The sequence below is a fragment of the Amblyraja radiata genome, chromosome 20, assembly GCF_010909765.2.
Source record: "Amblyraja radiata isolate CabotCenter1 chromosome 20, sAmbRad1.1.pri, whole genome shotgun sequence".
NCBI lineage: Eukaryota > Metazoa > Chordata > Chondrichthyes > Rajiformes > Rajidae > Amblyraja > Amblyraja radiata.
Genome location: NC_045975.1, coordinates 42,098,315 through 42,113,370, shown reverse-complemented (window position 1 = coordinate 42,113,370; position 15,056 = coordinate 42,098,315). Strand labels below are relative to the sequence as shown.

The 15,056-nt window shown below is 45.4% G+C and overlaps 1 protein-coding gene across 8 annotated transcripts in view; it reads right to left on the bottom strand.

Moving 5' to 3' along the window:
• The window catches only part of sox6 (SRY-box transcription factor 6), a 651,687-nt gene that overhangs the window by 18,860 nt on the left and 617,771 nt on the right, over positions 1 to 15,056 (bottom strand). For all 8 annotated transcript variants that reach the window (XM_033038493.1, XM_033038492.1, XM_033038491.1 and 5 more), the window contains one exon: positions 356 to 529. In XM_033038493.1, the coding sequence (XP_032894384.1) occupies positions 356 to 529 (174 nt within the window). The remainder of the gene's footprint in view (positions 1 to 355; positions 530 to 15,056) is intronic.

The window sequence follows — 15,056 nt, the reverse complement described above, 5'->3', positions numbered from 1 at the left end:
TAGTTTAGAGATACAGCGCGGAAACAGGCCCCTCGGCACACCGGGTCCACTCCGACCAGTGATCCCCGCATATTAACATCCTACACACACTAGGGACAATTTTTACATTTACCAAGCCAATTAACCTACAAACCTGTATGTCTTTGCGATGTGGGTGGGAGGAAACCGAAGATCTTGGAGAAAACCTACGCAGTTCATGGGGAGAGCATACAAACTCCGTACAGACAGCGCCCGTAATCGGGTGCTGGCTCTGCATTTATTGTAAGGTAGCAACTCTACCGCTGCGCCACCATGACACAGTATTCAAAGGAATGAGGTAGCTGTAGTTTGCGGCATGGTTTGCCCAATTACTCACCCAATATCTTGCTGATGTTTGAGTTGTGCATGTCTGGAAAGGCTTGCAGTATTTTCCTGCGCTCATCCTTCGCCCACACCATGAAGGCGTTCATTGGCCGTTTGATGTGCGGTTCGTTGTTGCTGCGGCCTCTGGTTTCTCTGTAGACCCGAGCCTCCGGTACTGTAGTACTCCCTGTTGGCCAACAATCACACTGCTGTAGATTAGCTGCAGACCCATTCACTGCCTTACTCCCTCAAACACCCGAGCAGGAAGAGAACCAACCCCCCATCCCAGTTCCCCAACCAGTCGGACTGCCTTCCTCATTACATTTTATCTTAGTGTGCTTCGTTGTCAACTTCCCCGAGCCAACAATATTCTATTCTACATTCTCCTTGATTCGCATCCCCCTTGATGTCTCGTTTCCACAACTTACCCTTTCATATCTCTGTGTCTCCTTCTCCCCCGACTCTCAGCCTGAAGAAGGGTCTTGACCAAAAATGTCACCCATTCCTTCTATCCAGAGGTGCTGCCTGATCCACTGAGTTTCATAGATTTCAATGAGGGAAACAGTGTGGAAACAGGCCCTTCGGCCCTACTTGGCCACACTGGCCAACATGTCTCAGCTGCACTAGTCCCACCTGCCCGCCTTTGGTTATTATCCTTCCAAATCTGTCCTATACATGTACCATTTTATGTCTATCTTCAGTGTAAACCAGTTCCTTCCGACACAGTGAATTAATTACATTTAGCAAGCGACGAGCACTCAGGATAAATTGATCTCGTTTCGCACGGGCTGGGAAAGCCACATTGATTGTGCAGTGGAATCTGGTGTAACATTGAGAATGCTGACAGCATCCATCACCACAAGAGAATCTGCTGACTACTGGAGCACGTGAAGGCATCCATTACCCTGGCCCTGCAATGTTAGTTCAAACATGACAGCTCATGTCTGTTCCTCGGCATCAGCTTAGAAATTTATGATGCCCCCCATGCTATTGCTCTCTGATTGACAGTCTTACAGCAGAATACATATTCCAGCATGCATACAAAGCTGTGCAAACTGTTAGCCTCCCATTTCATACCCACTAGGTCCTGCCTCCATTAGATAGTTCAGTTTACAGATACAACGTGGAAACAGGCCCTTCGCCCCACCGAGTCCGTGCCGATCAGCAATCTCCCCGTACACTAACTAGCACTATCCTACACACTAGGGACAATTTCCAATTTTTACTGAAGGCAATTAACCTACAAACCCGCACGTCTTTAGAGTGCGAGAGGAAACGGAGCACCCAGAGAAAACCCGGGCGGTCATGGGGAGAACGTACAAACTCTGCACAGACAGCACCCGTAGTCAGGATCGAACCTGGGTCTCCGGCGCTGTAATGCAGCGATCTACCGACACTGTGCTGCCCCTTAGTTAAGTGTCCACCCGCTCGGTGTGACCGTGAGGGAGCTAGAGACACCGGATGTGAAGAGCAAGGGCATGGTAGCAGGGTGATGCAGGATAATGCCTACAGCGCCTTTAGCTGTGACACAAAGATGGCCGGATGGGCTGACAGGACTTTGGACATTGAATAATGGCGGCAAAACATGGCGCTGCCCACATGTGTAATATATGCAAAATGAATTTGACTGCGCAGTTGCATGCGTGACAAATAACAAACTATCGGACTATTGTTGCACGAGCAGCTGGGGCCTTTGGAAAAGGAACACTCAGTCAGTGATCGCACTGCAATGTTGTTCAGTGTTGCAGGGTTCAGTATTAGTGACTGCTGGTTTGATGAGCTAGAACAAGCCGTGAGTTCAGGTTCAGCTCCATGTTAAATTGCTGCCTTCTTGACACTAATTCAAAACGCTCTCTCATCTAATGAAGTTGCTCCTTCAGGTTTGTAAGCCTAACCATCTTTCACCAGCAGAGCTTGCCGTTCCAGGGCACTTCCCTTCAGCTGAGCTGGAATGAACCGTTTTTTAATACGTTTCACTTTGCACAAAAGTCAATAAATCCTGTCGCAAGCGTTAAATAACTAAGCTCGCTCAGTGCCATCCCTCGAGTCATGTTCCATCGACACTCCCCGAGAGGAGCTGGAGTGCGGGGGAGAGAGTGGGGGTGAGGGGGGGACAGGGGGAGTGAGAGAATGGGGGGTTCAGTGGGGGTGGGGGAATACAGGGGAAGTGGGGGGGGGGGCAAGAGGAGTATAGGAAGTGGTGGGGAATGGGGGGACGCAGTAGGGGCGCAGTGGGGGGGACAAAAGAGGAGTAGAGGAAGAGGTGGGGAATGGAGGAAGACAGGGAGAGTGGGGGTGGGGAGAGGGGGAAGATTGGGGGAGTGGGGGGGAGGCATGCGGAATGCTAAAGGTTTCTACCAGATCTCCACATGTCCAGTTTTAGTTTAGTCTATCGTCACATGTAGCGAGGTGCGGTGAAAAGCTTTGTCTTGCATGCTAACCAGTCAGCGGAAAGGCAACACATGATTACAATCGAGCCTTCCACAGTGTACAGATGCATGATAAGGGAATAACGTTTAATGCAAGATACAGTCCAGTTAAGTCCGATTAAAGATAGTCCGAGGGTCTCCAATGAGGAAAGTGGGAGGTCAGGACCGCTCTCTAGTTGGTGATAGGGTGGTTCAGTTGCCTGATAACAGCTGTGAAGAAACTGTCCCTGAATGTGGAGGTGTGCGTTTACATACTTCTGTACCTCTTGCCCAATGGGAGAGGGGAGAACCTCAGCCTCAACCTCTGCCAGTTGGGGTGGGTGGAGTGCAGGGAACATTACACACAATGGGCAGATGGAGACTGCGGCAACACGGGGGGGGGGGGGGGGGATGTTGGGGGAGGGGGGCAGGGGGGAGGAGGGTAGAGTTGCCATGGGCAGTCCCCACACCACAGACTGGGGCATCTGCGAGTTGAACATATCAGTGCACAGATGTTCAGCCTGTGCCCAAGGCCCCCGGTGATGTGACTCTAATACATTGAAACATATGTTGGAGGAATATGTGCAGAATACAAGAGAAATGTCCCACAGCAGATCTGTGCTCCCTCCGAGACCCATTCTCTCAGCGTAATGTGCTCCTTGTTTTACACAAGGATATTCGACGCAACCTTTTCATCCAATTTCTGTTGGTAAGTAATTAATAATATCAACGATTGTGCAATATACAACTGGAAATAGTCAGTGAGTGATACAACATGGGAACAGACCTTTCAGCCCAACTTGCCTCATCTACACTAGTCCCACCTGCCTGCGTTTGGCCCATATCCATCCAAACCCATCCTATCCATGTACCTGTCCAAGTTTTCAATTACCTCCTCTGGCAGCTAGTTCCATATACTCACCACCCTCTGTGTGGAAACATTGTCCCTCAGAGTTTGTTAAATCTTTCCCCCAGCACCTTAAACCTATATCCTCTGGTTCTTGATTCCCCTACTCTGGGTAAAAGACTCTGTGCGTTCACCCTATATGTTCCCCTCGTGATTTTATACACTATAAGATCGCCCCCCAGCCTCCTGCGCTCCAAGTCCTAGTCTGTCCCACCTCTCCTTAAAGCTCAAGCCCTCGAGTCCAGGCAACATCCTCGTAAATCCTCACTGGCTCAATAATGATTCTACTTAGGGAGGAATCTGGGTAGGAAATGCCTGGTACGTTTCCAAAATAAACACATAGTTCAAAACACTTTTCAACAAAAAATATTCTAAAACCTTTGCACAAATACTTTTTCAATGCATTTACATGTTAATAGATGAATAAAATGGGTTCTGATTCAGGCAGTAAGGTTTACAATGTCTATCATCCACCTTTCAGACTTTTGACATCACAGTGTGGAAACAGGCCCTTCGGCCCACCGGTTCCGTGCCGACCAGCGATCACCCCATACACTAGCACTATCCTACACACTAGGGATCATTTACAATTCACAGAAGCCAATTCACCTACACTGGGATGTAGGAGGAAACCGGAGCATCTGGAGAAAACCCACACGGTCACAGGGAGAACGTATAAACTCCACCCAGACAGCACCCGTGGTGGGGTTTGAACCCGGGTCTCTGGCGCTGTGAGGCAGCAACTCTACCACTCCAACGCCCTGCCGAACCCTCACCGCCGACTTCTCTACACCAGAAGAATTAATTCGAGCTGCTCTGTTTTTTCACAATGGAGACACGAGGAACTGCAGATGCCGTAATCTTGAGCAACACACAAAGTGCTGGAGGAGCTCAGTGGGCCAGGCATCAACAATTTGGGTCAGGTTCTCTCAGGTTCAGAAGAAGGGTCTTGACCCGAAACGCCACCTCTCCATGTTCTCCACAGATGCTGCCTGACCCACTGTGTTCCTCCAGCACTTTGTGTTTTACTTTTACACAATCATATGTTTCAAACACACAAACAGCTCCGGGCCACGGCAGACACAACAACATGAACATCAAATACTTGAAGATAGAAACATAGAAAATAGGTGCAGGAGTAGGCCATTCAGCCCTTCGAGCCAGCACCGCCATTCAATATGATCATGGCTGATCATCCACAATCAGTACCCCATTCCAGTTTTTTTCCCATATCCCTTGATTCCCTTAGCCCAAAGAACTAAGTCTAACTCTCTCTTGAACACATCCAGTGAATTGGCCTCCACTGCCTTCTGTGGCAGAGAATTCCACAGTTTCACCACTCTCTAGGTGAAGAAGTTTGTTCTCATCTCAGTCATAAATGGCCTAACCCTTATTCTTAAACTGTGACCCCTGGTTTTGGACTCCCCCAACATCGGCAACGTTTTTCCTGCATCTACCCTGTCAAATCCTCTAAGAATTGTATATGATTCTATAAGATACCCTCTCATCCTTCTAAATTCCAGCGAATACATGCCCAGTCGACCCATTCTTTCATCATATGTCGGTCCCACCATCCCGGGAATTAACCGGGTGAACCTACGCTGCAATCATTCAATTGCAAATTGGGAGACCAAAATTGCACACAATACTCCAGGAGCGGTCTCACCAGGGCTCTGTACAACTGCAGTAGGACCTCCTTGCTCCTAAACTCAAATCCTCTTGCAATGAAGGCCAACATGCCATTAGCTTTCTTCACTGTCTGCTGTACCTGCATGCTTACTTTCAGTGACTGATGAAGAAGCATACCCAGGTCTCGTTGCACCTCCCCTTCTCCTAATCAGACACCTTTCAGATAATAATCTGCCTTCCTGTTCTTGCCACCACAGTGATCCTCACATTTATCCACATTATACTGCATCTGCCATGCTTCTGCCCACTCACCCAACCTGTCCAAGTCACCCTGCAGCCTCATAGCATCCTCCTCGCTGTTCACCCAGCTTTGTGTCATCCGCAAATTTAGAGATGTTACATTTAATTCCCTCGTCTAAATCATTAATATAGATTGGCAGTGGCTCGTTTAGATTTCCCCACAAGTGAATTTGAATTGAAATAGAAAATCCTGATGTAGGAATTTGGATCCATTGCCCTTGCGTAAGTAAGCAACAAAAAGCATTCGAAGTTGGTGTCACTCCCTCCCACAGTGTGCACGGGCATGTCGGCATTATCTACAGTCACATACATGCCTGTGATTGCTGAGACTATTCAATCACTTGATCATTGCCAGATTCCAGTTGCTCTAACAATGTTTAACCTCTTGCACGCTGCATCAACGTATAAGACCTGACTTTTGCAAATCATAATCGGTATACCACTGAAAATGACTAATGTGCAGAAGTTACAGTCGTGCAGCACAGAAGCACTCCCTTCGGCCCAACCTGCCCATGCCGACCAAGATGCCCGTTCTAACCTTCATAAGTCATACCAGCTCCATTAGGCCATTTGGCTCATTGAGTCTACTCTGCCATTCAATCAGAGCTGATCTATCTTTCCCTCTCAACCCCACTCTCCTGTCCTCTTCCCATAATCATTCACACCCTTACTAGTCAAAAATCTGTCAATCTCCGCTTTAAAAATACCCAATGAGTTGATCTCCACAGCAATGAATTCCATAGATTCACCACCCTATGACTAAAAAAAAAATCCTCCACATCTTCTTCCTAAAGGAACGCCCTTTAATTCGGAGGCTATGACTTTTGATCCTGGACTCTCCCTCTAGTGGAAACATCCTCCCCACGTCCACTCTATCCAGGTCTTTCATTATTCAGTAAGTTTCAATGACGTACCCCCTCATCCTTCCAAACTCCAGCGAGTGCAGGCTCAGTTCCATCAAATGCTCATTGTACATTAATCCACTCATTCCTGTGATCATTCTTGTAAACCTCCTCTGGACCATCTCCGATGCTGACACATCCTTCCTCAGATATGGGGCCCAAAACTGATCACAATGCTAACCTAGTCACATTTTCCCACATTTGACTCATATCCCTCGAAACGTTTTCTAACCAAGTGTATAAAATCAGTGTATAAAATGCTTTCCTAATACTGCCAGAAGGGTCAGGGGAGTAGCAGTACAAACAACCACGAGACTCAGATTGCATGGTAAATGTAAAAACTCATCATACTTTAGTCGGAACAGAGATGGACAGGCGACGTTTCGGGTCAGGGGCCTTCAACAGACCGATGAAATGTCACCTATCCATGATCTCCAGAGATGCTGCCGGACACAGCGAGTTACTCCAGCACTTTGTGTCTTTTTTGTAGACCAGCATCTGCAGTTCTTTGTGCTTAAGCTGCAGTGGAAATTAGAACAATATCCATCTGCTTGAAATTATTCTCAGCTCTGTTTACATAAAATATTAAAATTCAGCTGTTATCAGGTAATTGAACCACTCTCTCACCATCCACCCCTGGTCACTCCCTCTTCTCCCCTCTCCCATCGGGCAAGAGGTACGGAGGTGTGAAAACACACACACCTCCAGATTCATGGACAGTTTCTTCCCAGCTGTTATCGGGCAACTGAACCATCCTTTGACCAACTAGAGTGCGTCTACCTGATTGGAGTCCCTCTGCTAATATTTAGTTGGACTTTACTGGAAGTGATCTTGCAGTAAACGTTATACCCTATACAGTACCTTGTATCAGTACACTGTGGATGGCTTTATTGCAATCATGTACAGGCTTGTCGCTGACTGGATAGCATGCAACAAAAAGCTTTTCACTGTACCTCGGTACACGTGATGACAATAAACTAAACTAAACAAGGATTTCATCTATGTTAATGTAGTTATGTCCTACACTGTAGACCTTTACCAACAGAGTTTAAAGTTGGGTAGATAACACTAATGCAGATTTAAGGATTACAATCACAAAATATCAACGCCTACTCTAAATGTCAAATTTAGACCTTAAAGTTGAATCCTGAAATGATATTACAATCTTTACAATGATATTACAAACTCCAAAGACGTACAGGTTTGTAGGTAAATTGGCTTGGTACAAATGTAAAATTGTTCCCAGTGTGTGTAGGATAGTGTTAAGGTGCGGGAATCGCTGGGCGTTGTGGTCTCAATGGGTAAGAAAGGCCTGGTTTCATCTCAAAACTAAACTAAAATAAATCACAAAAAAAGCATGCATTACTGCCACTATGTTTAAACGTGTTTCCCGATAGTGTGTAGATCGCTTTGATTTAGTCATTGCTATGCCAGTGATAAACAGCAATATTTACAACAAAAGGTTAACAATCGTGATGTTCAGAAATTATCCACAATAAATTAATCGGGAAATACTCTGGTGACATTTTGCAAGGGGTTCCTTATAGAATCGTAGAGTCACACAGAATGGAATCAGCCCCATCCATGCCGATCAAGATGCCCCATCTCAGCTAGTCCCATTTGTCCTCCTTTGGCCCATATCCCTCTAAACTTGCTCTATTCATGTTCCTGTTCAAATATTTTTTAAATGTTGTTATAGTACCTGCCTCATCGACCTCCTCCGGCTGTTTGTTCCATATACCTACCACCCTCTAAATGAAATGTTGCCCCTCAGGTTCCTATTAAATCTTGCCCCTCTCACCTTAAACACTCTTGTTTTTGATTTCCCCCACCCTGGAGAAAGGCATCTGCATTCACCCTATCTATTCCCCTCATGATTTGATACATATCAATAAGATCACACATCCACCTACGCTCCATGGAATAAAGTCCTAGCCAACTCAACCTCTCCCTATAGTTCAGACTCTCAAACCCTGGTAACATCCGTGTAAATCTTTTCGGCACTCTTTCCAGCTTAATTACATCACATTTCCATCCTTTACGAAACTACTTGTGTTATGTTTATTTGAAAGAGTAGGAGATGGAGAGAAATCTCTTTAGCCAGAGTGTGGTGAATGTGTATGGCCACTGACAGTAGTGAAGGGCAAGTCAATGGGTATTTCTAAAGCAGGTTCGTGATTAGTAAAGGTTTCAAAGGTTAAGGGGAGAAGGCAGGCGTTGAGTGGGAAAGATAGATCGGCAATGATTGAATGGTGAAGCAAGCGCGATGGACCGAATGGCCTAATTCTGCTCCAATGTCTTCCGATCTTATTTATAGTTTATTTTTGAGAACGTTTAGAGCTACAAAGTTGAAACAGGCCCTTCGGCCCACCGAGCCCATGCCGACCGTTGATCGCCCGCACACTTGTTCTACGTCCTACACACAAGGGGGAATGTACAGAAGCCAATTAACCTACAAACCTGTCTGTAGTATTGGAGTGTGGGACGAAACTGGAGATTTCCCAGTGAAAGTCTATACGGTCACAGGGAGAACGTACAAACTCCACACAGACAGCGTCCGAGGTCAGGATCAAACCCCAGTCCCTGGCGCTGTGAGGCAGCGGCTCTACCCCCTGCGCCATCGTGCCACCCTCATCCAAACAATTGTTATGATCTAAACAAGATTATAAGAAACATGATTTTTCTTCTCATAAATTATAGGTGAGTGAATGGTCTATTGACAGATACAAATTGCTCATTCCATACATTCAGGTAATGGGGATTTTCAATTGATGCTCATATATAAAGAAGCAAACTTGACAGCATGTTATTCCTTGGGTAAGTCGTGTGAACAGAGCCTTTTATACAACTGGATTTACGGCATGCGTTTACCCTGCTGGCTTCCTGTTTAAATAGGTGCTCGCTTGGATTGTGAATATAAATGTCCTTAAAACTATAGTATCTAATCACACCTGCCTGAAACAGGCCCACACTTGAAGTCGTCGAGATATGCAACCGAATGCCAAAACTCTTCACTTGATCTTTGACTATTTCTTTGTGTCCCACTAGACAGCTGCCACAAAGGAATCCACTGTGTGAAATGCGGCTCCCGAAAAGAATTAATGCTCACGCAAGCATTGTCTGTTCAGCTTCAGGAAACAATGTCATGAGAGGAGAGGGAAATTTAAAGAACATAAACAAACGCACTTGGAAGAGAATGATTTAATCTGGGCTTTGGAATACAAGTGATGCAGTTATGTTGTCCATATCCTTTCACGCTGAATGTGTAGGAAGGAACTGCAGATGCTGGTTAAACCAGAGAAAGTTACAAAAAGCTGGAGTGAAAGGCCTGTCCCACTGTACGAGCTAATTCAAGAGTTCTCCCGAGTTTCCCCTGATTCGAACTCGGAGAATTACGGTAATGGCTCGTAGAATGGTACTCGGGGCTCTCGTGGACATTTTTCAACATGTTGAAAAATCTTCACGAGTCTTCCCGAGCTTACCTGCCGTTAGCAAGTCTACCCAAGTGCCTGCCGTTAGCGTTACGAGCCACTAAGAGACATCCCAAGCTCCGATGTACCCGCTACGTACATTCTACGTGCTTACCACAATTTGATTTTTTTTAAACTCGAGAGAGCTCTTGAATTACCTCGTACAGTGGGACAGGCCCTTGACTCAGCGGGACAGGCAGCATCAACACAAAAAGCTGGAGTAACTCAAAGACTGAAGAAGGGTCTCGACACGAAACGTCACTTATTCTTTCACTCCAGAGACGCTGTCTGTTACTCCAGCTTTTCGTGTTTTCCTTTTCACACTGAAATTCATACTAAAGTCGCAGAAGTCAATAATAGTTAATTATATTGCATCAACCTCTAACAGGAGAAAACAAAGCCTTGTATGAATCAACTGAAGTATGAACAGACACAATGAACTGCAGATGTTGGAATCCTGAGTACAAAACCAAGAGCTGGAGTAACTCAGCAGGTCGGGCAGCATCTCTGGAGGACATGGATAGGTGATGATTCGGGTCAGGAACCCTTCTTCTTGTGGTAGGAGGGAGAAAGCTGGAAAAGTGAGGTAGGGTGGGACAAAGACTTGCGAGTGATAGGTGGAAACAGGAGAGAGGGGTTGTGATTAGCAGATGAGTGGGCAAAGGTAAGAGATTACTAAAAAGAAAACAAAAGGATGTGAGATCACCTCCCTCTCCTTTCTTGATCAGAGTTTGAATCATCCCTTTTTCCTCTTCTCCAGAGATGCTGCCTGTCCCGCTGAGCTACTCCAGCACTTTGTGTCTATCTTCAGCATCTGCAGTTCCTTCCTACACACTGAAGTAAGGCTCACAGGTCTGTAGTTCCCAGACTTACCCTTGCAGCTTTTATCTTAGACCAGTGTTTATACTGTGATTTTGTACCTGCAAATAAACTTACTTCTGTAAAGAAAAGTGTGATCTCATTCATGCTCTGTTGAATTGTGCCAAGCACTCCCAACGTTACAATTCACTCCTCTTGCAAAGAAATCTAATCCTCTTTATTTAGTTACCTACTGTGTCTACATGTGAACCTATAATCTACGCAATAGTAATTAAGAATTAGCTATAGATGCCACTCTTGCTAGCGACAATGCATCCACATTACAGGAATATAAAAGGACAAAGATCATTCTCTTTAAATTATTTTCGCAGTGTACATTATACTAATCTATTCATTCAGGATTGAATATCAGTCAATGGTGGAAGAATCTTCTCATGCCTTTCATTCTAATTCTCCTCCATCTAGTTTAGTATAGTTTGTTTATTTTAGTTTATAAATATAACTTAGAAATAGGCCCTTCGGCCCACCGAGTCTGTGCCGACCAACGGTCACCAATACGCTAGTTCTATCCTACACACTAGGGACAATTTACAGAGCGCTAATTAACCTACAAACCTGTACATCTTTTGCGTGTGGGAGGAAACCGGTGCACCCGGAGGAGACCCACGTGGTCACAGGGAGAACGTACAAACTCGGCACGGACGGCACCCGTAGTGAGGATGGAACGTTTCTGGCGCTGTGAGGCAGCAACTCTACCTTTGCGCTACCGTGTGGCCTACTTTAGTGTTGAAGCTTCACCCTCAAGAAAAGCACAATACAGCTTTATATTTTCCCCTCCTAAGGATGATTGACTTTGAATTATGTGTTGTGCACGTTTGATTTGTAACCATCTGGAATTATAGCTGTTGTGATCCAGCAAAAGCAATAGCCTTTCTCCTAAGTGACAATATATCATTTACAATGCTTCAGTACCATTCTGCCTCGGAGCCAAAGTCCAATTTATGTTATTTATTTATATTTTGATTTAAGGATTTAATTCTCAAAAGCTTTCAGATAGTAGTCTTTAACAAAATCTACACAAACATGCTGAAAGATCTTTCAATTGGAGGTGACAAAATGCAGTAATTGAGGATTCAATTATTGATTAATGCACTGTGGATTTTTCAAATATTTGCATGCAATTTACAGGTAGCTAACTGTTCTTTAATCAGCTAACTTGTGAGTCTTTATGTAATAAAGGCATATAATATCATGTGTAAAATCATCAGGGGAATAGATAGGGTGAATACACAATATATTTTACTCAAGGTAGGGCTATCAAGAACCAGAGGACATAGGTTTAAGGTAAAAGAGGAACATTTTACTAGGAACCTGAGGGGCAACGTTTCCACATGGAGTATGGTTGGTTTATGGATCGAGTTGCCAGAGGAGGTCGTTGAGGCAGGTATTATAAAATTTAAAAGACATTTGGACAGAAACATGGATAGGACAGGTTTAGAGGGATATGGGCCAAATGCGGGCAGATGTGACTAGCGTAGTTTGTCAGCATGGGCAAGTTGGGCCGAAGAGCCTGTTCCAATTCAGTATGAATCTATGACTCTAATAGGAATAGTTGTATAGGTGGGAATTGCAGATACTGGTTACCACTGAAGATAGATACAAAGGCTGGAGTAACTCAGCGGGACAGGTAGCATCTCTGGATAGAAGGAATGGGTGACATTTTGGGTCTAGACCCTTTTTCAGACCGAAGATGCTGCCTGTCCCGCTGAGTTACTCCAGCATTTTGGGTCCATCAATAGTAATTGATAATTTTGCTCTATTTTGCAATTGCCAAGTTTACATCCTTGAGCCAGAAGCATATAACAATTGTGGAATAGAAAGCAAAATTAACCATGTATGGTCAAGATGGCCCATGAACACTCTGGGTCCATTTCTGATGCCTGATTCATGATAACTTGGTCGGCCCTCAGCCATGGCGGCACCATCAAATGGTGGACCCGGCAGGGGGTTGGTTACTGGGACCTGGATGTAGGGGGTGAAGGGGGACCTGGAGTGGAGGGGAGGAGCCGAGAACAAAGATGGTACCCAGCAGAGGGTCACTGAGAACATCGAGGGATGCGGTGGTCAAACCGCCCAGAACAAAAAGAGACTCTGGAGGGAGGGCCGCCAAGAATGTAGGGGGAACCTGTTGGGGAAAAACAAGAAGGAAGAGGGACCCAGCGGGGGGCAGTAGAGAAGGAAGAGGGACCCGGCGAGGGGGAGGGGGGAACCTGTGGCCATGTGTGGAGTCAATAGACAATAGGTGCAGGAGTAGGCCATTTGGCCCTTCGAGCCAGCACAGTCATTCAATGTGATCATGGCTGATCATCCCCAATCAGTACCCCGTTCCTACCTTCTCCCCATATCCCCTGACTACGCTGTTTTTAAGAGCCCTATCTAGCTCTCTCTTGAAAGCATCCAGAGAACCTGCCTCCACCGCCCTCTGAGGCAGAGGATTCCACAGACTCACCACTCTCTGTGAGAAAAAGTGTTTCCTCGTCTCCATTCTAAATGGCTTACTCCTTATTCTGTCTTACTCCTTACTCCTTATTCAACTGTGGCCCCTGGTTCTGGACTCCCCCAACATCGGGAACATGTTTCCTGCCACTAGCGTGTCCAAGCCCTTGACAATCTTATATGTTTCAATATAGGCCTGCTTTGCCGCTGTGAGAAGATAAGACTGTTGCAAAAAACTTTTGAAACTCTGTCGGCACCAGAAATGTGGCGACTCTTTGTGTACTACCTAGGTGAGGTGTGCTGTGTGATTTTACTGGCCTGTATGCACAAACAATGAGCTTCACTGGACCGAGGTACATGTGACAATAAAGTCTCATCAAATCATTGAATTGAATCATTATATCATCGAACATGATAAGTGGGAGAGGAAACAAAACCAGCCAGAGTTCCCTGTCTTAACTGTAGCGCAGTGACCCCAAAATAAAAGTCAGCGCACTTGTCGAAAAATTATAGCCTCAGCGTTGAACGAGATGCAATGGTTGTCATCATTGAGCAGCTCGCGACCACTCATTATTCAGTCTCACTGTGCAGAGACATCATATTAGGGTGGCTGGTAGCTCCAAATACCATGGGAGTCAGCACCTTAAGGATAGGTGCAGACAGGAGTCATGCTCAAAGATTAAAAGAACTATCATGCGGTTGTAATGATGCACTTTAGGTAATATGCGAACCATCCCATAATCAAAGACTTTTCCCATCCCAGTTATTACTTTTTATCCCCGCTCCTGTCCGGCAGAAGGAACAGAAGCTTGAAAGTGTGCACCACCAGACTCAGGAACAGCTTCTTCCCCTCTGTTATCAGGCTTCTGAACGGTCCTTCCATAAGCTTGGGGTACTGTCTGAATCACCTCTACCCCATTGCGGACATTGGACTTTGTCTCTGGAACTGATGCGCTACAATGCTGAGATCTATATTCTGCACTCTGTATCTTCCCCTTTGCTCTACCTATTGTTCTTGAGTTTGACTTGATTGTATTTATGTGCAGGGTTATGTGATCTGTTTGGATAGCATGCAAGACAAAGCTTTTCACTGTACCTTGGTACATGTGACAATAATAAACCTAAACCTAAGCCTAGATCTAATGTCGTTTGAGTTGCCAAAAATGAAATTGCACTCTATTTCCAAATAACAAGACACTCATTGAATTACGTAAATTAATATTCCCTCGTTGTAACATTAAGAGGAAAGGGTTTCACGAGTTTGTCTTCTAAAGTGGAATCAACAGCCGTGATCATTGGGAACGTTAAAGATTTCCCTCTGTGTGTATTCTGAGACAGGAGGAAATTTGAAACTTGGGGATAAAATAGACTTATTATTGCCAAGTCCATATGGACTCAATTGCGTCGTAATGGATAATCAGTCCCTTTTAAAATTTGTCTAATATTGTTGAAAACCACATATGGATTAGTCCATTTCCTGCTTGGATGTCTTGCTCTCCTTCCCCCGCCACTCCCGACGAGGCAAGCTAAAGCAAACATGCTTCCAAAACCCTGCTCAACCTGCAAACTCACCACATGGAAGGGAACAAAAGACCTCACTGAAGCCTTTGTGGTATCTGCTAATGTTTTACATCTGAGCAGTTAAAACACAGACCAAATGACTGTGCGGAGAAGTGATGCGTGGAGCATATGCTTGACTGGAAACGGAGGAAAAACCCTGCCCCTTCTCCTGGCCACCGTCGGCTGTGTGATAACATTTCCAAAATTTCACCTACATGCTATC